Source organism: Xyrauchen texanus, chromosome 7, assembly GCF_025860055.1.
Source record: "Xyrauchen texanus isolate HMW12.3.18 chromosome 7, RBS_HiC_50CHRs, whole genome shotgun sequence".
NCBI classification, from domain to species: domain Eukaryota; kingdom Metazoa; phylum Chordata; class Actinopteri; order Cypriniformes; family Catostomidae; genus Xyrauchen; species Xyrauchen texanus.
The window spans coordinates 27,374,611-27,398,491 of NC_068282.1; the positions used below are offsets into that span (position 1 = coordinate 27,374,611).

The window sequence follows — 23,881 nt, forward strand, 5'->3', positions numbered from 1 at the left end:
CCTTGATTATCTTTTAATATTTACAGCCTTTTAAGTTTTACTCACTCACCTTTTGCAGAATTTATCTAAACACTGTTTTGATGTTTGCTAATAAATATTTATGAATGAATATTTATGATTAAATATTTAGACTGTTATTTATTGCCAACTATTTCATCACGTCTGTCTCCGTTTCAGTTTTGCAGGATGTCACAACAGCACAAGGAAATTAGTTTCGGAGTACATCACCTGTCTTCAAGTTTCACAGATGAACCTGAAACTGACCCCCTGATCAACCTTAATTGGCAAGGCTCATTAAAATTAAATCAAGGGCTCTCCTCTTTCATTCACACATGCTGTTTTGAATGGGTAACGGTGCAATAACCTGTTTAAGTTACAGCTAGTGAAGTTCCACTTTCCAGCTGGAAAACAAACACCTGAATCACAGCCTGTCCCTGCTCCCCTTCACAACTCATCTGGAAACAAGTATCGATCCCAAGTACGCTAATATCTGAACAGTGATGTTTTTCCAAAAATCCTCAATTCTTACAGAGACTTAAAGAGTTTTTGAGACTTAAAGCCTTAAAGTGGATCTAGCCAGCTGCTATGTAAACTAATGACAGTGCAACAAATGTCGTGAAAGCTTTGCTTGTAATAAATAATGCATGCCATTGCACAGTGCTTTGCATCACATGCCAATGGTTTAATAACGCGCATAAACAAATTAAATACAAAAAGACTAATTAACTTCAAAGAGTTTTATTTGAAATATGAAGACGACAGAAGAAATGGTGACTTACACGCTGCATAGATAAGAAAGCAGAGAGAGAGAGAGAGAGAGAGAGAGAGAGAGAGAGAGAGAGAGAGAGAGAGAGAGAGAGAGAGACCAAACCCATATCAAGTGCTCATAAAAAACGCATATCTAAATATACAAATTCGAAAACCCACACAAACCAAATAATTACATATCTAAGAAATATTATTTGCTGTGACATCATAATATGATTGCTATAAACTGTGATTCTGGTCAAATACTAAATGATAATAAACAGTGTATTTGGAGACAACATTTTTCACAACAAAGCCTAAGACATGGATTTATTTACAATGCAGAAGACCCTAAGTCTCATTGGGGAATATTTCTGTCCATTGTGAGGTGTCCAGGAAGATGGAACAGCAGCCACTGTAGGTCCAGAGCCTGGGAAGAAAGCTCTCCACCTTCCAAGTGTTGGAGGCACGGTTGTAAACCTCCACCTCCACACCGTAATCCCCCTCCATGCCCTGCCAGTGCCCCCCTGTCACGTAAAGTTGCCCACCTAGAACCACCAAACCCCCATTCTCATGAAGAGTATGTAGGAACTGAATCTGAAAAATAGATTGGCGTTATTAAAGGAATATTTTGGGTTCAATAAACGTTAAGCTGAATTGACAGCATTTGTGGCATAATGTTGATGACCAAAAACAAATATTTAGACTCCTCCCTCCTGTTCTTTAAAAAAAGCAAAAATGGTGAGACACTTACAATAGAAGTGAATGGGGCAAATTTTTGGAAGATTTAAGGGCAGAAATGTGAAGCTTATAATTTTATAAAAGCACTTACATGAATTCTTCTGTTAAAACTTGTGTATTATTTGAGCTGTAAAGTTGTTTAAATTATAGTTTTTACAGTCATTCTCGGGTTTTAGTGTTTGTTGACATCATCATGGTAATGAAGTTGTAAAATTGGATATAACTTCAACCAGAAAAGGTTAGTAAGTGATTTTTATCAAACTAAAATCATGTTAACCCACATATTGTAAATGTCTTGTGGCTATACTTTTGAAACAGTGGGTATTTTAATGACGAAGTTAATTTTTGTGTTAAATCAATACTATGCCACAAATGCTGTTCAATTAAGCTTAACATTTTTTATTGAACCCGGAATATTCCTTAAATCAAATGTATTCATTAAATAGTGAAAATAAAACAACTGTTCTTCGTCAAAGCACTTGAGCCATACTGGTTTCAAGATTTTCTATGAAAAATGTTTTTTAAACTAAAACATACCTTTTCCCACATATTGCTCACTGGGTCATACATATAGACCTTTTTGGTGTTATCCGCAATTAGGTAAATTACTCTATCCATACAGACAGACCGGGGAGAAGAGAGATATTTAGGAATGAAAGGAGAACAGACGATGCTCCAGCTATCTGTTAAAGAAGAGAATCATGAGTCTAGATTTTAGTAATACTAAATTGGCACAGACCTGTATGAGACAACAACAACATTATAATTTATACTGCAAGTTGTAAAGTGTTTCATAAAATAGTTTTGAATCATTTGTCCCATATAGCAAAATAACTGTTCATAATAAGACATTAATCATGTTATGACAAGTTATTATTGCAACAAGGGTTGTTTGTTATTACTGATATTAAAATAATATCTTTTAAAGCAATAGTTCTCCAAATAAGGAACATTTTGTCATTATTTAAGGACCCTCATGTCGTTCCAAACCAATTTGACTTTCTTTTTTTTCTGTGAACACAAAAGGACATTATTTAATGAATGTCCTGTTGGCTAAATTCAATACAATGGCAGTACATAGTGACATATGCTGCATTTCATTCAACTCGGAAAGTCTGATTTTCCATCTTCCAACTAATAAAAGTGCAATGGAGTAGGAATTCCAACTTGGAAACTTGTGCAGAAATTTTCAACTTCGCCAAGATGCAGGTACGTGACGTCACACTTTTCAGCACCCAGGGTTATAAACATTAACTTCAAATAATATAGATAAATTAGTAAAATTTCCTAGATTAATTTATATTAAAGCTTGTTTAAAGGAATAGGCAAGTGAATAATTCTCTCATTATTCACTTGCCCTGGTGCCATCCCAGATGTGTATATGACTGTCTTACTTCAGCACAACACAAATTAAGATTTTTAGGAGATAGAGCTCTGTCAGGTCCTAAAATGGGAGTACATGGGTGCCAGCGCTTTGATGGTTCAAAATTCATATTTAAGCGGCATAAATGTAATCCACATGACTCCAGTCAATCAATTAATATTCATGTTTGGGTATGAACCATTCCTTTAAATTTTTTTTTGCAGAGATGGGTGTTCAAAACATGGTAAATTATACTCCATTTTGATAATTGTTCACCTGTAGCACAAATGCAAGCACTGAAGCATTATATATCAATTGGGTTGTTATGAGACGTCTCTGGTGACAGTCGAACCCCTGCTAAGCTAACAGGAGTATTACAGATTTGTTTCCTTACATGTCATCTTCTGAGCATCTGGCAATGGAATGACTTTATGGTTGGAGATCAGACATATCAAGTAGGAATATCCCACATCCGATTTGAATGGAATGCAGCATAACACTTAATTTAACAGTCGCAATAATCAATGAGGTTGCGATATGTTGCATTACATGTGATTATGTTATCGATGTAGTTGGCATATTGGATTTCAGTGCTTAAATAAAAACATTTTAAAAAAATGACTTAAATTATGATCTGTTCATCATACATGACTTGGTATATAACACACAAGTTTCATGGACTACTTTTATGACACTTTTGGGTGCTTTATTAAATGTTAAACTGAGTCTCATTGTACTGCCATTCTATTGAATTCAGCCAACAGGACATTCTTTCAACTACTTCCTTTTTTATTCAGGAGAAATGAAAACATGTCGGTTTGGAACACATGAGGGTGAGTAAATAATTACATTTTTGGAAGAACTATCCCTTTAATAACCATTAAATCCATACTAGCCACACTGACCAGTGTTGTGTCTTACCTATGACAGGGTTGTAACACTGCATAGTAAGTGCATTATATTTTACAGCACAAGAACCAATGAGGTACAGCTTTCCTTCACATGAAGTGGCTGTAAAGTTAGTCATATACTTCAGCGCTGGGCCAGTGAGAGTCCAGCAATTACTGAATGGGTCATAATGTTCAACCTCAACAAAGTCCATTGTAGTTCCTATTAATGGAAAAATATAAAATCTTACATAAGAATGCAATAGGTGTCCGTGACTCAGATGAGGCTATTATTTTCTATTATGGAGATAAGTTGTCCAATTCAGCTGGGGAAACTAACCAATTTTGTACCCAAAAACAGTTCTCTAAAGCCTCCAGTTATTTTGTTTGTAATGTATTTGTTTTCTTACCTCCAATTACATACATCTCTCCATTGAGAGTTGCAGAGGTGTGGTTTGTCCTGGGCCGCAACATTGGGGCGACTGTGACCCATTTCCCCTCACGAGTGATGTACTTCCAGGTCTCTGTGGTGGACCAGGTATTGGACTGAGACCCTCTCGATCCTCCTGTGAGTTAGATAAAAGGTTGAAAAAAAAGTGAAACGTATACTTTCCCACTTTTTTATTTTGTGTTATTTCTAAATTCTGACAAATTAGGAAGATTTAGCTGATTTATCTGCATTTCAAACTGTCCCCACTGGTGACCATGCAAAATAAGGAATAATGCATCCAGCTATTTCCCCAAGTCATCACAAATTAAATGTTCTGTTACTGTGTACTGTAGTCCTCTTATTTCTAAAGTGGTTTCAGGTCTTCAGTGAATCTTAGCAGGATAGTCTTTAAGACAGGGGGATGTTCTGTTTCATTTTCAAATCCTCCATGCAGATGATATTCCATTCATGTAACATACCTTTTAAATGTAAAATAAAAATATAAATCTCTCTGATCCTCTTCTCAAAGGGCCCCGTCTCTATAAACACCCCCAAAAAATCTCTAACTCATCTTGATTTTCTCTCTGTAAAAATAGAAGTCGCCTCCCGTTCTATTCGTTGATGTCCTTTCATTCTTTCATTTATATCTCTATCATCCTCTCATTCCTGTCATTCTGGTTTGAGACAGCAGTGTAGATTTATGGAGATACGTCCCCCCATCAAATCTTCCATTATTCAATAAATATTGTGAATAAATTATTCTGGTTTTTCTCCCTCTACAGCCCTGGTTTGAGCAACAGGTCATTTTAAATATCTTATGAAAATAGTTCAGCTCACCTGTGACATAAACGTTATCATTTAAAGAGACAACAGAATAACCCCATTTATTGTAGTTTGGAAAATCAGGAAGCTGATACCACTGCCCTGTTAAAAAAAGGAATTAAATGCACTATTATTATGGACATCTTTAAAATGCACATTTATATGTAGGATGACACAGGCTCTGGAACACTTTGTGCACTTTCTACTATAATTAACTGTGACCAACATATCAGGCCTTATCAAAGGACAACCCCGCTAGAATATTGTAAGGTTATCGCACACTTCCTTGTAAGGAAGCAAGAAAATGTACACATATGGCCCTATTTTAAGAGTGCTATGCCTTAAGTGCAGCACTATACAATATGTTATATGCACAAAGTCAGTGGACATGACCATGAAAATTTTACATTTTCGTGCAAGCATGCGCTAAGTCTAGCCACAAGTGGGTTAACGAAATGATGCGCATAATAGACTACCATTATTATTATTATTATTATAAATCATATTGATGCACAAATTATGGCTCTTATTAAAAGTGATCGATAGCTCTTTGAGATTATCTGCAAGAGCTAAATTGAGACTTTGCAGCAAGATTTGATGTGCTTCTCAAACGTCAAGTGCATTTCACAGGCACATCTGCGCTTTGCGCAACTTCATTAATGTACAATAAACCCACAGTTTGTGCAAATACACAGACAGAAGTTGATACGAAAATTGCACTTAGAAAATTGGATAAGACATAGTGCACAGACTTTGGGCGTACCGCATTTACGAAAAGTCAGTCTTACGTGTCCCGCATCACCCAATGTCCCAGATTACCCTAATTCACCCTATATAAATTTACAAAAAGGACAGATGTGCCCGCTGAATGAAGAAATAAGAATTTGTCCTTACCGAGCTTTGGGTTGTAGAACCCACAGTTTCTGGGCTGCAACCTTGCATCTCTTTCTTCATCATCATTCTCATCTTCATCTGAGTCATCCAGTGAGCGACCACCCATAACAAATAACACCTCCTGCAGGTTGAGGACATTTTGAGCGACTCTCTGCTCTGGATCATCTTCTGTAATTTCTCCTTTCTGACAAAGGAAAAAAATTCCATTTGGAACAAATGTTTAGTAGTTCAATACGATTAGCATGAAATGAACATTAAGTTTAAGAAATCTGCTAAATATATTTTGAAAACAAGATTAGTATAAAATGTATAATTTTTTTCTGACCTCTCTACATATTCTTTCAACCAACTCTTTGGAGTCAAGTGAATCCTGCACTAGTGGCTCTTGAAGGAGGGTCTCAGTGAGGTAAGATTCTGGTAGGAGAGAGAGTTTAGCCAAACTCAACAGTTCTCGCAGGTGGCAGATCCGACTGTCTCTACAATGCCTGACCCAGGCCAAAATCGCTTGGGCACAAGAACGGTCATCTCTTATGTGCAGATCCTCATCCTGCAAGCAGGCTACCAGCCTATCTTTTTCCATCAGCAAAAACTCCTCATGTTGTAGCACTGCCTCAAAGTTTTCAAGGAGGAAGCTCCAGGCTTTGGCCACCACCTCAGGGCAGCCATGGATCTCTCCAAACTCAAGGATTCCTAAGCAGTTTGTGGCATCCATCTGGTGCTGCAGATATCGGCTACATACAGTACGGACGGTATTGAACTGGAGCAGGCTGGAAGTGCAGATAAGTCCCTCCACATTGTTTTTGTTGATGGTGAGTTTTCCTGTGTAGGCAAAGTCCAGTAAGGTTGACAACACATTCGGATCTACATCATGAAGCTCGACACGAGCAGCAATGCTCTCTACAAAATCTCCAGAGAACATGGAATGGAAGTAATGGCTGCAGAGGGCAAGGATGCCCCGATGGCAGGGGAAATCCTGTCCACCAGCACACAAGGTGACATCCACAAGTTTGGGTTGAGAACAGAGGGAGCGCAGGCCCTCTAAAATGCTCTGTGGATGGGAAGAGAGGCAGAAGTCTAGGTCGTCTACATTACGCACCATGATGACACTCTGACCTATGACCTTAATAAATTCAGAGCTAACCAACAGCTGTTGTCAGTGTTTACCTATGCAGGATGAGACAAAATGGGAACGATGAGTCATGTGTAATCCCATTATGACATTCATGATCATAGCGTAGTGTAGTTCACTTAGAGCCTTATTTGACCCAAGGACAATTTTTTGCCTTTCTGGCTTGGTGACAAAACATTTAAGAAACCAACTGGATGAGCAGGAATTAAGTCATGTTAGCACATCAATGCGAGTTAAATTATTGGACATTTACGGTTTAAAAAACGATTGTTGCCAAAAGCAATTTATTTGACAAGCACACTGGTAGTGTATAAGGCTAGGAATTAAAGTTTTTACCATTCAAAACTAATTTCCTTGTCTATGAGAGTTTGCTCGCAAAATACAAAAAATTTTGAATTGGCAAAGCTACAGAGGATGTAAAACAAGAAGAAATTAGCTCCCCCTTTACTTTCCTTTGTTAAATGCTCTGTGAAGTAACATTTAGAAATCAATTCTAATACTGTATTTTTAAGAGGCTTCAAGTCATACAAATATGTTGCTCATTTTTGTAAGGTTTTTTTTTTTTTACATTTTTAGTTCATTATAGCTAACTAAAATGCTAACATTCATCGTTTTAGTTCCATTGCTTTCAAAGTAGCATTTCAAAATGTATTGTCCAAGGAGTAACGGACAACCAGTATTTGATTATGTATTTGCATAGACTTTGTTTTTTAATAGAAAAAAAACAGGAAAATGTCTAAAGCAAACTTACCTAGTAGAAAATAAAAGCAGAAATCACACATTATTCACAGCATTTGTTAAAAAAGGCCAAGTATTTTGTTGTTGCTGGGTGAGGGACACACTGTCTTCTGCAGAGTCATTGGGACAGCATGCTTGTCTTTCACTCTGCTATTTTTAGGCCAGTCATTCAGGGGGGCTATTCACAGAAATTTGAAAAGTATGGTTGAGTTCCCACCTGCTCTTAAAGAGACAGACACAACTCTACAACAGTACACGACAAAACAGTTAGTTGATCATTTATTTAATCGTTACAGTAAGCTGCCTCCAATATTAGTGCAAGGTAAAGCAAAAAAAAAAATCTGCTGTAGGTTTCTAAAAGTCTGCCGATCCTCTAAGAGAAATGAAAACTTCACATTTTTATAATTCTTACAAAGCTTCAAAACAGAACAACAAACATGTCAGTTTATGGTAGTCTTTCAATGCACTCTCCTGGAAAATTGGAGGATAATATTAGCAAAATGTATACCACACTGTCAAACTGTATAAATATTGGTACCATTTCTACAGCAAATCCAGAAGGAGAAGAAATGCAGTTTACACAGACAGTGAAGTCTACAGTATATGTTTGTTTCCACAAAAAAAAAAAAAGCATATTGTCATTCTTCAAAGTCAAAAATCTCAGCCTCCTTTTCTTTCCAAAAAGCAAAACTACGGTCAATATATTGACAAATCTCATCATTTCTCAGACTACCAATATCTGGACCATTTCTCAGAACATCTCCCTCAACTGGAGTGGGAGTCTGAATGATGACTTTAGGCACGGGCCTCGTTTCTACTGTTGTGGCCTGTTCTGATTGTTCAAGCTCTGGTTGGCCTGATCCGTCCCCAAAAAAATTTACTTTAATGTCCTCAAATCCATCCTTCCATTCCCGGTTTCCAGCCTCAATGTCCTGAATTACAGCCTTGTGGAAATCCCTGACTCTCTCCCAGGTGAACTGACCCACATGGTCAAAAACTTCAAAGCAAAGCAGATGTCTCATTTTCCTCTCATCTGCTGGCAAATCCAGCTCCAGTATGTGGAAGTAGCCAAGCATGAAGAGGTCCAGGGTCAGTGTGTCATAGTCAACAGGAGATCCATCCACACGGGGCAGGAACTGCTCAGGTGAGTAAATAGCCTGTTGCCGGTTGAGTCTTCGGATCTGCCGTGATGGTACGAACGAGATCATGCTTCTCCAGTTCCCAATCATCTTGTTGATAGCACTTCTCTGTTTGAAGAAGTGCCCTAATTTACCATTCTCCATGGTACTCTTCTGAGAGATATCCAAGCTAGCTTTGCGTTCACACTTTGGTTTCTTGGGCATCTCCAATGAATCAACACTTTGCTTCCTCTTGGCGTTTTTCAAGGTTACAGTGTAAGCTGACTTCTTCCAGTGTCCAAGGAACAAGACCACAATACGTTCCTTGCGCAAGCTCGTACTTTCTATAACATCACTGATGTCAATATAGTCTGTATCAGAATCATTACTCTGATCAGCCTCTGGTCTTTGTACATGATTTTGAGAGTCCTTATCCGATCCGTTTTCTACTTCTATTTTCAACTCTTGTTCTTGTGTACTCAAGGACTCTGTACTCTCTGAACCCTCTAATGAGGAAGCATTCTGATTCTCAAAGTTGTCTTTCAGATTCCTCACTGATACCCCAAACTGGTGGATCTCGTTTTCTATCTTCTCCCTCCTGCCTCTTTTGGAGACTTGTCTCTCTGAAGCCTGAGAGAAGACATTCACAAGCTCAGTGTTTGGCATTTTGCAGTAGGGCTGGTCTGTTAGGTTGGTCATAAGCAGTGACATACTCTTCACAATGCCTGAAATACGGTTGCACCAAACTGGCAAGGGAGTCTGTGTAGAGAGGTTCCTGTATTGGGTGTTGACGGTGATGTTGACAATGGGTGTCGGGAGAATGTTTCGGAGTTCTTCAGCCAGACGAGCAAGTTCCATTTCATATCCCTCACAGTTTTTTTGCATGGATACACTCTTAATTTGCTTCTCCAGATAAATGAGGTCATCCTCTGTTAGAAGCTCTCCAAATGGGCCCAGGATGGCATTGTGAGCCTGGGAGAACCTCCAACTGTCCATTTTTTCATATCTACTACCATTCTCCTGTTACAGACAAATAAGATTAAAAACATTCAGATAAAAGCTAACCTGGAGAAAGCTGCTCATTTTCTATGGAAAGTCACACAGATGCTTAGAAGACATTTCACACATCTCACCTTCATTCTCTGTGTTTCCTGTTCAAATAATCTGGTTTGTAGCTGTCGTACCATCACCTGTCTCTTCCACTCTGCTATAGGTCTGCCCTTCTCATCATTGGTGGGCACCAAGTAATCAATATCAGACAAATTAGCCTCCTCTGTGGGTAACACCACCATTTTATTCTGATAAAAGGCAGAGGCATAATGTAGGCATAATGTAATGGTGAGCTTCAAGAAAAGCTTGACTTTTCTTCTACATGCATTCAACACTAGCTGGGTTTACATCCACGCATTTTTATGCACATTTTAAGATATCACATAAACTGCTGGATAGAAACACCAAGATGCAAATAAAATGCGCCTAAAAACCTATATGGTCACTTGAGGTGGATACATTTTATTCGCACATTATGTTTGTTTTTTTGCATTAATTACATTTGCAACTTGGATGGAAACATAGCTATTACAACATTAATCATGTTTCCATAAAAGTTGCAAAATTAATGTACAGTGGGTACGGAAAGTATTCAGACCCCCTTAAATTTTTCACTCTTTGTTATATTGCAGCCATTTGCTAAAATCATTTAAGTTCATTTTTTTTCCCTCATTATTGTACACACAGCACCCCATATTGACAGAAAAACACAGAATTGTTGACATTTTTGCACATTTATTAAAAAAGAAAAACTGAAATATCACATGGTCCTAAGTATTCAGACCCTTTGTTCAGTATTTAGTAGAAGCACCCTTTAGATCTAATACAGCCATGAGTCTTTTTGGGAAAGATGCAACAAGTTTTTCACATCTGGATTTGGGTATCCGGTGCCATTCCTCCTTGCAGATCCTCTCCAGTTCTGTCAGGTTGGATGGTAAACGTTGGTGGACAGCCATTTTCAGGTCTCTCCAGAGATGCTCAATTGGGTTTAAGTCAGGGCTCTGGCTGGGCCATTCAAGAACAGTCACGGAGTTGTTGTGAAGCCACTCCTTCGTTATGTTAGCGGTGTGCTTAGGGTCATTGTCTTGTTGGAAGGTGAACCTTCGGCCCAGTCTGAGGTCCAGAGCACTCTGGAGAAGGTTTTCGTCCAGGATATCCCTGTACTTGGCTGCATTCATCTTTCCCTCGATTGCAACCAGTCGTCCTGTCCCTGCAGCTGAAAAACACCTCCACAGCATGATGCTGCCACCACCATGCTTCACTGTTGAGACTGTATTGGACAGGTGATGAGCAGTGCCTGGTTTTCTCCACACATACCGCTTAGAATTAAGGCCAAAAAGTTCTATCTTGGTCTCATCAGACCAGAGAATCTTATTTATCACCATCTTGGAGTCCTTCAGGTGTTTTTTACCAAACTCCATGCGGGCTTTCATGTGTCTTGCACTGAGGAGAGGCCTCCATCGGGCCACTCTGCCATAAAGCCCCGACTGGTGGATGGCTGCAGTGATGGTTGACTTACTACAACTTTCTTTTCATGCACTGTGAGCTGTAAGGTCTTATATAGACAGGTGTGTGGCTTTCCTAATCAAGTCCAATCAGTATAATCAAACACAGCTGGACTCAATTGAAGGTGTAGAACCATCTCAAGGATGATCAGAAGAAATGGACAGCACCTGAGTTAAATATATGAGTGTCACAGCAAAGGGTCAGAATACTTAGGACCATGTGATATTTCAGTTTTTCTTTTTTAATAAATGTGCAAAAATGTCAACAATTCTGTGTTTTTCTGTCAATATGGGGTGTTGTGTGTACAATAATGAGGAAAAAAAAAAGAACTTAAATGATTTTAGCAAATGGCTGCAATATAACAGAGTGAAAAATTTAAGGGGGTCTGAATACTTTCTGTACCCACTGTATGTGTCATTTATGTGAAAATCGTAATATCTCAAAAACAATTTGTGAATAAAGCAGGATTTCCACCCATGCGCTCAAGAGAAAAAAATTCTCACTTCAGAGGAATTGGGAGAAAAATTGAATATATTAAATGTTATAAATTACTTGCGATTTAAAGTGCAAAGATAAATCACTGACATATTTAATGTTGGCTAGTAATTGGTGGAAGATGTTTTATGTCTGGGAGCAACAGCTTATCAGGAAATTCTGAGAGGTAATAGCGGCCAATAATTTAATGAGTTTGGCTTTGGCTCCAGCAGTAGTGTCTAGAACAACAGTCGAGATGCTATGTGACAAAATCGCTTCGATGGTTTATCATATTATGAGTGAATTATCAGCAATAAGGCTTTTTTTGTTGTGCATCTAAGAATTTATTTGGTAACTGTGTTTCCAATGTAGTTTATGCACATGTCTTCTTATAGTATAATTTTATTTTATTTCTTATTGCTCAAAAGATTTGTATGCGCATTGTGGAAATTCTATTCTCATCCTGGTGTTTACATCCAGCATTTTTTTTTAATGCAATATCCCATCATTTGCATACAAATATGTGGATGGAAACCCAGCTTGTGCTGTTCAAAGGTAAAGTCAATAGACTAAAATATCATGAGAGACTGAATATGTAAGATTTGCTAACAGAAATCGTCAAATCTGCTGTCAATCCAGATTTCTTGAGGCTGGCGATAGATTTTACATCTCCCAGTTTCATTTTACCCATCAACAGTCTCCCTTTCTCTGGTACTGGCTTACTCTTAGGAGCATTAGAGCTAAGGTTCTTCACCACTGCAATGACAATCAGAACAAAAGCATTATTTGTTACTCTCATCTGTTTCCAATTATGTTTTGATCATATTCACATAGGCTGATTACAATTACTCAATGAAGTGGAATTAAGTCATTAAGTGAAATTAAGGAAGGATGAGTCAATGGTGACAGCAGTACTCATACATTTTTTAGTCAGGATTGCAAAATGTACAAAACAGCACTTGAGGTATTAAACAGTCCCTTAAGACTTTCTCACCCGTGCTGGCCATGTGGACATTCTGAAAAGTGTTCCCATGTGAAGTAGAGGATGGAGGCGAGGTGACCGAGGGGGTAGGAGGAGGAGGAGGAGGTGAGAGAGGTGGAGTGGGGTAATGAGCTTGAGGGGAATCTTCTGTCTCAGGGTGCTGGTGGGGTTGAAGGAAATGGTTAGTCAAGCAATTATGTGAAAATGAAACCGACACTTACTAAAGCCAGATACCAGAGCCTTGTTTCTGATTTAGAACATCAAAACATGCACATAATGACTTGCTTTATCACACATATATTTATGTTTCAAATGACTTAAGAATGTTCACCTTGAGACTGTCCATGTCTTTGTGTATATTAGTGATCTGTCTGTAATAATCTGAGCTGGGTTGCCGTGACACAGCTGGTTTCTCTCTCAGCTCTTCCTCTATAGGACAGTTCTCCTCCAGAGGCTGAGCAGCTGCCCAGAGCTACAATACAGAGTTTTTATGATCACATATTACTTACTTATTAAGGTAATATGCCATCAAAGCAAACTATTTCACATGCATCTATACGGAAATGCAACGAAAGCCCATTTACTGCCATTTTATTAGCTGCACAGCATCATAATCACATACTTAAAACAGAAGCTACTGTATTTGCCATCTTTTTTCGTGCAATGTTGTGTTCCACACAACAATATGTGGAAGTTACTGTAAGAGGGGCCCAAGTTAGGGGGCAAAATAGTTGTACCTGAGCCCAACATCTAAATCCCACTTTACCAGAGAGAAAAAGCAGAGTATATGGAAACATTTAGATCACCCCTGATGAAACTGTAATATCCTAATGGACTCCATGCAGAATGCATATCAAATGTGTTCTCAAAGGGCTTTCACTCTCACACACACACAGAGCATCAAAGGGAGCACTGATATGCCGCGGCATGCTTTTTTGCTTTGCCTCTGCGAGGTGGTCCTCCCAATTTCCTCTTGCACGGCACTTTGATGTCCAAACAGCACGAAATGCACTATGACACTGCTTGGACAGAGGCAGGAATACATTTCCCAGAACTTGTGCAATTCATAAATAGATAAACACTGGGAGGGGTAATGTGGGTATATGGGGCAAAACTACATTAACAAAGTGGAATCTCATCCCTTCATGACCTTTTAGCAACAGCTCAGTTCCTCACTCACGATCAGGGTGCATCTGCTTCTGCGTGAAGGTTTAATCAAAGCCAGTGGACACCGTGGCACATTTGGTTTCCATCAGCTATCTTATTCTGAAGCTTCGGCAGTGCATGCAGGAGTAACACAGTCCTCCCATCCTCCTATATGCCTCATGGGCCACACAGACACAGATGGAGAGGATACAGGAGGAGACTACAGCAAAAGCCATAAATTCATAAGTCCTAAATGGTGATATGTTGGAAGCCTAATATAAAGCAATTTCAGACAGTCTTTCATTTACAATGGTGGCTCCACACAGCCAAACTGGGAAAAAATCTGGATAAAAATCACTCAGGTATACAAGATCTTTATCTCAAACACACACACACACACCAAAGTCATTAATAGGTCAGTGGGAAACAATATAATATTTCCTAATGTTCTGTTCTAGTACATGAAATGAAATACTTAACATAAAAAGAACCAGAAATGGTTAAAATATGTAGGCATTACCAGCTTGAATAAGGTTTACTAAAGTTTAACCCCACACATAAATCTCTGCTTGCTGGAGGAATTCAAGACCACACACTTCTGTTGACATGTACTGTACATGCCATGTTAAATCACAATTACACCTTGGGTTACAACACCTGATGAAGATGTTTGACAGTTCTTGAATTTAGAGGATTGAGTGAAAATGCTTTTCTAAGTTTCTGTTCCGCACCTGCAAAACCTCTGTGCTGTAAAGTTTGTTAAAATAAAATAAGGATAATGAAAACAAATTCTATTAAGGTGAAGATGTCATTCGTAAATCTTTTCTATGTCATCACTTTTGACATTTTCTGTTTTTTCCATCACAGAACTATGCAAAGATTTTGTTTTTTACAAACGCACACACGCAGACACAAACACACACACACACACACACACACACAACACACACACGTGAAATGCTTGTGTAAATTGATAACTGAATAAATACATATACTTTACAGATTAAGTAATTGAAGAAAAGCTATAGTAACACAAATTAATGTATAGTGAAAAATCTGAATAAAGATGAGATTACTCTGTCACACTCCAGGCAACCAGGCTTCTGAGTTTGTTCGAGCAGCAGATTTCAATTGTGAATATGGGCAGTGCTACAGTTTTAATAATATTTTAAGCATTTTATAATGTAAAAATGTTTGTTTGTGTTAATATAAGTTATAATAAATATCGTGCCAAACAAAAAAAAAACCATCCAGTGAGAGGCAGTTCTGTGATGGAAATGCCTTGTTGATGAGAGAGGTCAACAGAAGGTCAACAGAAACCAACAATCAGTCATGCTATTATCTAATCAGACAATCGTGTGGCAGCAGTGCAGTGCATCAAATCATGCAGATGTGGGTCAGGAGCTTCAGTTAATATTCACATTCATCACAGTTCTTCTATCTATTTAGGCTGTCTAAATTGCTTTGGTCTCTTCATGTAATCCCAGAATGACTCAGTGTTCAGTGGGGGGCTCTGTGGGGGCATTGCCAGCTCTTGCAGAGTGCCATGTTCTTCTATTCTAATCTTTTCTATTTGCAAAAGTAATGTTTTTGGGAGTCTAAAATGTATTTTTCCTATTGACACTAAAGCTGAAGATATAAATAACCAACTTAAGACAAATGTTTTAGATCTTAAGTGCCTAAACATTTTCACAGTACTGTATATATATATATATATACACACACACACACACACACACACACACACACACACACACACACAGTACTGCGCTTAAGATGCTTCACAATAGCATTTGTCTTAAGATGGTTATTTATATCTTCTGCTTTAGTGTGTCAATAGGAAATATAAATCATAGACTCCCAAACATTACTTATGCAAAAAGAACATGGCACTCTGCAAGAGCTGGCAATGCCCCCAAAGAGCCCCCACTGAACATCATGTCTGTCTGAGATTACATATAGAGACAGCATAAATAGATAGAAGCACTGTGACAAATTCTCCTAGAAGCTTGCAACATCTTATCAGCCAACAACCAAGAAAAACTGTGTCCAGGTGTACCTAGGAGAATTGGTGCTGTTTTAAAGGCAAAGGTGTTCACACCGAATATTGATTTAGCTTTTTTTGGTGTTTACTGGACTTTGTATGACATTAAGTGATAAATGAAAACTATTTATGTATTTTTTTTTTTCAAGACATCCTCACTATCTAAAATGTTTCACATGTGCCTAAAACTTTTGCACAGTATTGTGTGTGTGTGTATATATATATATATATATATATATATAGCAGCAATGCAGTGCATAAAATCATGCAGATATGGGTCAGGAGCTTCAGTTAATGTTCATCAACCATCAGAATGAGGAAAAATGTGATCTCCGTGATTTCGACTGTGGTATGATTTTGGTGCCAGATAGGCTGGATTCAGCATTTCAACTGAGAATATACACTCACCTAAAGGATTATTAGAAACAACTGTTCAATTTCTCATTAATGCAATTATCTAATCAACCAATCACATGGCAGTTGCTTCAATGCATTTAGGGGTGTGGTCCTGGTCAAGACAATCTCCTGAACTCCAAACTGAATGTCAGAATGGGAAAGAAAGGTGATTTAAGCAATTTTGAGCGTGGCATGGTTGTTGGTGCCAGACGGGCCGGTCTGAGTATTTCACAATCTGCTCAGTTACTGGGATTTTCACGCACAACCATTTCTAGGGTTTACAAAGAATGGTGTGAAAAGGGAAAACATCCAGTATGCGGCAGTCCTGTGGGCTAAAAATGCCTTGTTGATGCTAGAGGTCTGAGGAGAATGGGCCGACTGATTCAAGCTGATAGAAGAGCAACTTTGCCTGAAATAACCACTCGTTACAACCGAGGTATGCAGCAAAGCATTTGTGAAGCCACAACACGCACAACCTTGAGGCGGATGGGCTACAACAGCAGAAGACCCCACCGGTACCACTCATCTCCACTACAAATAGGAAAAAGAGGCTACAATTTGCAAGAGCTCACCAAAATTGGACAGTTGAAGACTGGAAAAATGTTGCCTGGTCTGATGAGTCTCGATTTCTGTTGAGACATTCAGATGGTAGAGTCAGAATTTGGTGTAAACAGAATGAGAACATGGATCCATCATGCCTTGTCACCACTGTGCAGGCTGGTGGTGGTGGTGTAATGGTGTGGGGGATGTTTTATTGGCACACTTTAGGCCCCTTAGTGCCAATTGGGCATTGTTTAAATGCCACGGCCTACCTGAGCATTGTTTCTGACCATGGCTACCATGTACCCATCCTCTGATGGTTACTTCCAGCAGGATAATGCATCATGTCACAAAGCTCGAATCATTTCAAATTGGTTTCTTGAACATGACAATGAGTTCACTGTACTAAAATGGCCCCCACATTCACCAGATCTCAACCCAATAGAGCATCTTTGGGATGTGGTGGAACGGGAGCTTCGTGCCCTGGATGTGCATCCCACAAATCTCCATCAACTGCAAGATGCTATCCAATCAATATGGGCCAACATTTCTAAAGAATGCTTTCAGCACCTTGTTGAATCAATGCCACGTAGAATTAAGGCAGTTCTGAAGGCGAAAGGGGGTCAAACACAGTATTAGTATGGTGTTCCTAATAATCCTTTAGGTGAGTGTATAGACTGATTTGAGCAGACAGAAATGCTGCGGTAACTCAGATAACCACTTTGTACAATTGTAGTGAGTAGAATAGCATCTCAGAATGCACAACTTGTCGAAACTCGAGGCGGATGGACTACAACAGCAGTGGGCCTACCATCTGTGTACCTTAGAAAAATCGAGATTCATCAGACCAGGTTATGTTTTTCCAATCATCTACTGTCCAGTTTTGGTGAGCATTTGCCCACTGCAGCCTCAGCTTTCTGTTCTTGAGTGACAGAAGTGGAACCCAAAGTGGTCTTCTGCTGTTGTATCCCATCCACCTCAAGGTTTGATGTGTTGTGCATTCTGAGAATCTATTCTACTCACTACAATTGTACAGCGTGGTTATCCGAGTTACCATAGACTTTCTGTCAGCATTAACCAGTCTGGCCATTCTCAGTTGACCTCTCTCATCAACAAGTTGTTTGTGTTCTCAGATCTGACACTCACTGGATGTTTTTTGTTTGTGGTACCATTCTGAGTAAACTCTAGAGACTGTTGTGCATGAAAATCCCAGGAGATTAAAAGTTACAGGAATACTCAAACCAGCCCGTCTGCACCAACAATCATGCCATGCCCAAAATCACTGAGATAATAAAAAATTCCCCATTCTGATGGTTGATGTGAAAATGAACTAAAGCTCCTGACCCGTATCTGCATGATTTTATGCACTGTACTGCTGCCACACTACTGGCTGATTAGACAATTGCATGAATATGTAGGTGTACAGGTGTGCCTAATAAAGTGGTCATTGAATGTATGCAAGATCATCCTTAGACAATACATCGCATTATATCAGTCACAGTGATTGTCCTTTAAAAACAATCACTTGTGTTCTGAGTTTTCGTGATTTCTTTGTGAAAAGTTAAAATCTACCAACAGCAGCTGCGTTGTAAGTGGGTTTTATTAGACCAGATGCGATAACAATGACTTAATGCAGGAAATATCATAATTTGTTTCAAATAAGGAGTTTATCCTTATCCACTTATCCTGATGGAAATTAAAGAAGCTGAATATACATTGATCTGTATGGAAAAACAGTGTGTTTTAAACCCCCCAAAAAAGCAGCTGAATGCAGCTCTTTTTTGGCAGCCAAAAGAACCCGGAAGTGGCAGAGTGGTGCGCTTGTTTGTAAACAGAAATTTCAAATTGTTCATTAATGAAAGTTTAGAGGCCCTAAAACTATTAAACTTTCACTAAAGACACTGCACTGTAATAAGAACAAATATTCTAATCTACATGTATATATAGCATGGCAAACATGTAAGAAACCTAATGTTATGAAGACATTTTAAATAATTTAAAAGTTTATATTACATGAAAAACAAGAGGATATACCATACAAAAAGAAACATCTAAATGGTTTATTGGCAAGTTGCCAGTTAATTGCGAAAATGTGTTCAAACTAAGCAAACAGGTTATATTTAACCAGCAGTGCTAAAGAAACCACAAATCTAGAAATTATTCCGGCATTGACATGATATTTCTAAAATGAACAAACTAGAAGTCTTCAAAATAAGTACAAAGAACAGATACCAGCATTAACCCAACACATACAATAAACAAAAAGCATAACAGTTACTTACAGACTATTGTCCAGTTAATTTGTGTTGATATCCACGTAGCAGTGCCTGAGCACACTGTCACTAGACAGTTACAAACAGTCTGAACACCAAAGCCAGAAATGGCTCGACTCCTTTCATGCCAACTCAACAACTGGCCATGGCACAATAGTCAATAAACAATAAACTCTGATAGGAGAATGCACTTAATAATTCACACCATGGATTGGGTAGCCAGCAATGTCACTAATGAAGGAAAAGGAACAAACCAATCGGCACATGCGAACAATAGAGACAGAGACACGGTATCTCTTTCATTCAGATGTTTTTGTTTACTCTAGCACCATAGTAAACTGGGAGGACGTGACCTTACACACATCAACAGTAATTAATAGAAACACTTCTCAAGTCGTAACCTGAAAGGACAGGAAGTATCATAAAGAGAACATTTCCATTATTTGCTTAATTATTTATGACCTGGAAAAATAGGTGACAACACACTCAGGTCAATTAATGCAGCCAATGATGAGCTCTTCACATTAGCCAGGTCATTCACTGCCAAAGCTGTTTTTCTAAATTAAAAATGCAACGGCTCACGGTAAAATATTGTAGTTTTTAGTGAAAGTAAATAATGTCTCAGATAAGAGATGGTCTGCAAACCTTTCCCTTTTAGCATTGGTGGGTAGCATGTTTGTTCTGACAGCTGGAAATAAACAAAGCAACTAACCATATAATTGTGCAAAGCAGTAGTTCAGCAAAAAAAAAATATATAAATAGGCTTATAAACTTCTAAAAGGGATTAGAAAACACTTTCCATATATTTTGTTGTTGACTCACAAATACATCAGGCAATTGACAGAAGTTGAAAATACGATTCAGACCAAATTAAATATAGATTCACCTGTAAGGATGAACATGGTTTGTGCTGACTACAATGTGTTTTAATAAATGATTGAAACATATTGAAACAATTAACAAAATGTATGTTTTCTTTTTTCATGCCTATGTCATGTTAATACGTTTATTATTGGGCTGCCATTTGAAAAACTGGGCCCTGAAGAAAAAACGGTTGAAAACCACTGCCACAGGAAAAACAAAGACAGGAAAAAAATATGAACCGACTGACAAAGATTCCTACAATAAAAATGTAATTTACACTTATTTCCAAAACAACTAATTTCCCCTTCAAGTCCCATTCCCTTTTTTGTATCATCTACAACAACAACAACAACTAAATGTACATCTACTTAACAACTTAAATGTAGTTGGCTGTGTGCACAAGCTAAATGCCAGGATTTTTTTTAATCATAGTTAATTCTCTATTAAAGGGTAAACAATGTTCTATGTCAGTATCAGACCACTAAAGGTCAAAGCCATCAGAACATTCTTGAGATATGACTGAACGTTTGATGAGAAACATGTTTAAAGATTTATCTTAGTAGACTTTATCTTAGTAAACTCATTAAAAAGCTCCCTTACCACCCCCTAGTGGCTGATTAACACCAACAAAGTGCATGTTTAAAGTCCCCGAGCACATTTTTATAATGCTTGAAAGTTCCTGCAATAAACAAATCACAGAGCTGGGTTGTACACCCCACAAGGAATCATCTCTCACTAATTCATTTTGTTTTATACTGAAATAAACCTTAAGAATCTTTGGGAAGTGAAAAGAGGCACATTTAGGACAGCTGGCCTTTTATTTCCTTCCCTGAAGAGGATGTGGAAAAGCATAGATGTGAGTTGTAAAACAAACCCTTGATCCATTTATTTGATTGCAGCTGTCTCACAGAGAAGGCACTCACACTTTGAGCAGAGGACTGTGCTCATGGAGGGTGAACTCTTTGGGATGAAACCAAAACATGAGGAAATACCTAGCACGCAGCTCTCTGGCCAGCAGCCCAAACAATCCATTACAGGCACTGTTAGGAAATAAGATGGCCTGTCCCAAGCCCTTGAGGTGGAATACAACCTTGTGAAGTACTTGCAATTCTGTAGATGTACAGTAGAAGACAAGGGTATATACTTTATATGTAACAAAGCAATGCTGATTTATTTGAACCTTTTCCAGTGGGATGATTGTAATTTTAATTACAGTCTTAATTATTAATTGTTAAAACTTAATTTTAACAAACACTGGATTGATGAAGTTTTTCAAATGGCAATGACTGGAGATATGGAAACATCTACTGCCTACATAATAATAAAAAATATATATTTGATATATTCTTGTTGCACTAATCTGGCTTAGATACCACTATTCTGATGCAAGTGAAAGCTTGTAATGCAGCACTTTCCATAGTTGGCTGTGTGTCTCTTTAAGATGAATCGCTAATTATGTATTATTCCTCTTTTGTAAGTCGCTTTGGATAAAAGTGTCCACCAAATGAAGAAAATAAATGAAAATGTACTGTTATTTAGGATGCATACATGTAAAGGGGACATTTTCTGACAATTTTCTGTCATTGGAGTTGTTTTTAAATATGATCAAAATAGCAATATCAATTTCATCTCATCCTAGTTTAAGATCATTTTGTTTATGTAAAGATTACTACAATGATTGATGATTAAGCTTAATGGAAAAGTTCACCAAAACATATTTCTTTCATCATTTACTCATCCCTCATACTGTCTCAAAGTCGTATGACTTTCTTCTGCAGAGAAAGATTTTTTAAAGGATGTTTTGATGTTTTTTGTTGTTGTTCTTTTTCATACAATGTCAAGTCCATGGGGCTCAAAACTTTCAAGCTCTGTAAAGGACCGTAAAGGACATAAATGTGGAACTATGTAGAATAATTTATGCTAGCCTGTTGAATTACTGAAAAATAATGCACACCCCAACTCCACTTCATGTCGTTGGCCATTACACATCGGGTGTGCATTATTTTTTAAACACCTTAAAACAATGTTCTGGTTTTCGTCCCTAAAAAGCACTTGTGAATGGAACTACTTTTTACCATCACAGATTAAGCGTCTTGCTTTGATGCAAGTCTTCATTTCTAGTTCGAAAACGTCAACTACATACTACTAGTAATGGAGGCTTGTGCTGCTTTCAAACACACACTTTGTGTGTGTGTGTGTGTGTGTGTGTGTAGCGTGTATTTATCACTTTGTGGGGACCAAATGTCCCCATAAGGATAGTAAAACCCGAAATTTTTGACCTTGTGGGGACATTTTGTCAGTCCCCATGAGGAAAACAGCTTATAAATCATACTAAATTATGTTTTTTGAAAATGTAAAAATGCAGAATGTTTTCTGTGAGGGTTAGGTTTAGGGGTAGGGTTAGGTTTAGGGGATAGAATATAAAGTTTGTACAGTATAAAAACCATTATGTCTATGGAAAGTCCCCATAAAACATGGAAACACTACGTATGTGTATGTGTGTGTGTGTGTGTGTGTGTGTGTGTGTGTGTGTGTGTGTGTGTGATCGAGAGAGAGAGAAAGAGAAAACTGAGAGTTTGCATGTGGGATTACCTGTGTTTGCTGCAGCTCTCGTCAGATCTCTTCAAATTGTCAAGACGTAAGTTTAAGTATACTTCTCACCAACAGCATCACGATTCTTGTATATAGCTTTTCTGTTCACATACACTTAGTTTTGCTATGTGGCGGGGGTTTGTTGACATCAAGGCTATGTGTCAGGCTCTCAGTTTTGTGTGTGCATATGTGTGTTGAGGGTGAGAGCGAAAGAGAGGAGGTGGTGAACAGCACGGGTGTTTTCCACAGATATTAAACTTTCTTTTCAGATTACATGACTTATTGATTAAGTCAAAGGGGTGCAAGGCTCTGTTTGTTGGTCATGACTTGAGTCTCTATGTATGTGTGTGTGTGTGCCAGCATGTGTGGGTGAGATGAGAGTGAAGAAGAGTTGGAGGGCATGGGTGCTTTTCAACAGAAATTGAAATGAGTTTAAGATATTATAAACATTGTTTGTCATTCTTTCTGATGTACTTAGCCAGTGTCTTTGTTTTAATTGTTTGCTGTGGTAGCCTGTATGGCTCTTTGAAACTCAACAGACCCATGGTATATGTAATATATATATATATATATATATATATATATATGTGGGGGTGGTGCTATTACATATAGCACCTCATCTGCAAATTTAAATTGCATAAATTACGGCACTAAAATAAATTTTAGAAGGCAATCAAGTTATATCAAACAACACATTAAAAAATATATACTAATATATACTAATTATATTAAATTCTGTTTAATGTGGGACATAATACAGTTGAGATGGCGATGCGTTAAAATAAAATGTTGACATGATTATTACAAATATTTTATATGGGGGGAGAGAGAGATATTGTGTTTTCTGGACACATGGCTTTTAAGATTCCACAATATTGATGAGAGGCTTGGATAATTTTACTAACTTGGATCTTTGAATCTCATTCAGCAAAATGAACAAATCTTCATTCAAGTCATTGCATTCATTTGTCACGTGACAACCGCATAGGCTCTTCAGAAAACAGAAATGACTACCTTCCGACTGTGTCGGATCAGAGACATCATTTGACACGTGACCGCTACTAGGCTCGGCATAAAAGAAAACTGATTTGTTCACAAGTGAAAATTTTTCTTTGTATCAGGTACAGTTGCTTTTGTTCCAGTTG

General features: G+C 38.0%; 2 protein-coding genes across 3 annotated transcripts in view; both read right to left on the reverse strand.

Moving 5' to 3' along the window:
- Positions 1-743: 743 nt before the first annotated feature.
- Positions 744-7,908, reverse strand: LOC127646823 (kelch-like protein 30). 2 transcript variants are annotated; one of them, XM_052130728.1, is made up of 8 exons: positions 7,765-7,908; positions 6,210-7,048; positions 5,885-6,068; positions 5,006-5,092; positions 4,149-4,304; positions 3,773-3,961; positions 2,026-2,171; positions 744-1,344 (listed from the first exon to the last, which is right to left on the reverse strand). In XM_052130728.1, the coding sequence occupies exons 2-8, from the start codon at positions 6,981-6,983 to the stop codon at positions 1,099-1,101; spliced, it is 1,782 nt and encodes a 593-aa protein (XP_051986688.1). In that variant the 5' UTR covers positions 6,984-7,048; positions 7,765-7,908; the 3' UTR covers positions 744-1,098. The 2 variants fall into 2 exon arrangements, with proteins under 2 accessions (XP_051986688.1, XP_051986689.1); XM_052130729.1 differs by having other exon boundaries at positions 6,210-6,932; positions 7,765-7,887.
- A 118-nt stretch (positions 7,909-8,026) lies between these two features.
- espnla (espin like a) overlaps positions 8,027-23,881 on the reverse strand; it is a 43,262-nt gene continuing 27,407 nt past the window's right edge. Inside the window, exons 6-10 of the mRNA XM_052130723.1 lie at positions 13,213-13,353; positions 12,894-13,041; positions 12,510-12,655; positions 10,003-10,167; positions 8,027-9,889 (exon numbers count right to left, since the gene is read on the reverse strand). Coding sequence (XP_051986683.1) covers positions 8,390-9,889; positions 10,003-10,167; positions 12,510-12,655; positions 12,894-13,041; positions 13,213-13,353 — 2,100 coding nt within the window. The 3' untranslated portion in view covers positions 8,027-8,389. The remainder of the gene's footprint in view (positions 9,890-10,002; positions 10,168-12,509; positions 12,656-12,893; positions 13,042-13,212; positions 13,354-23,881) is intronic.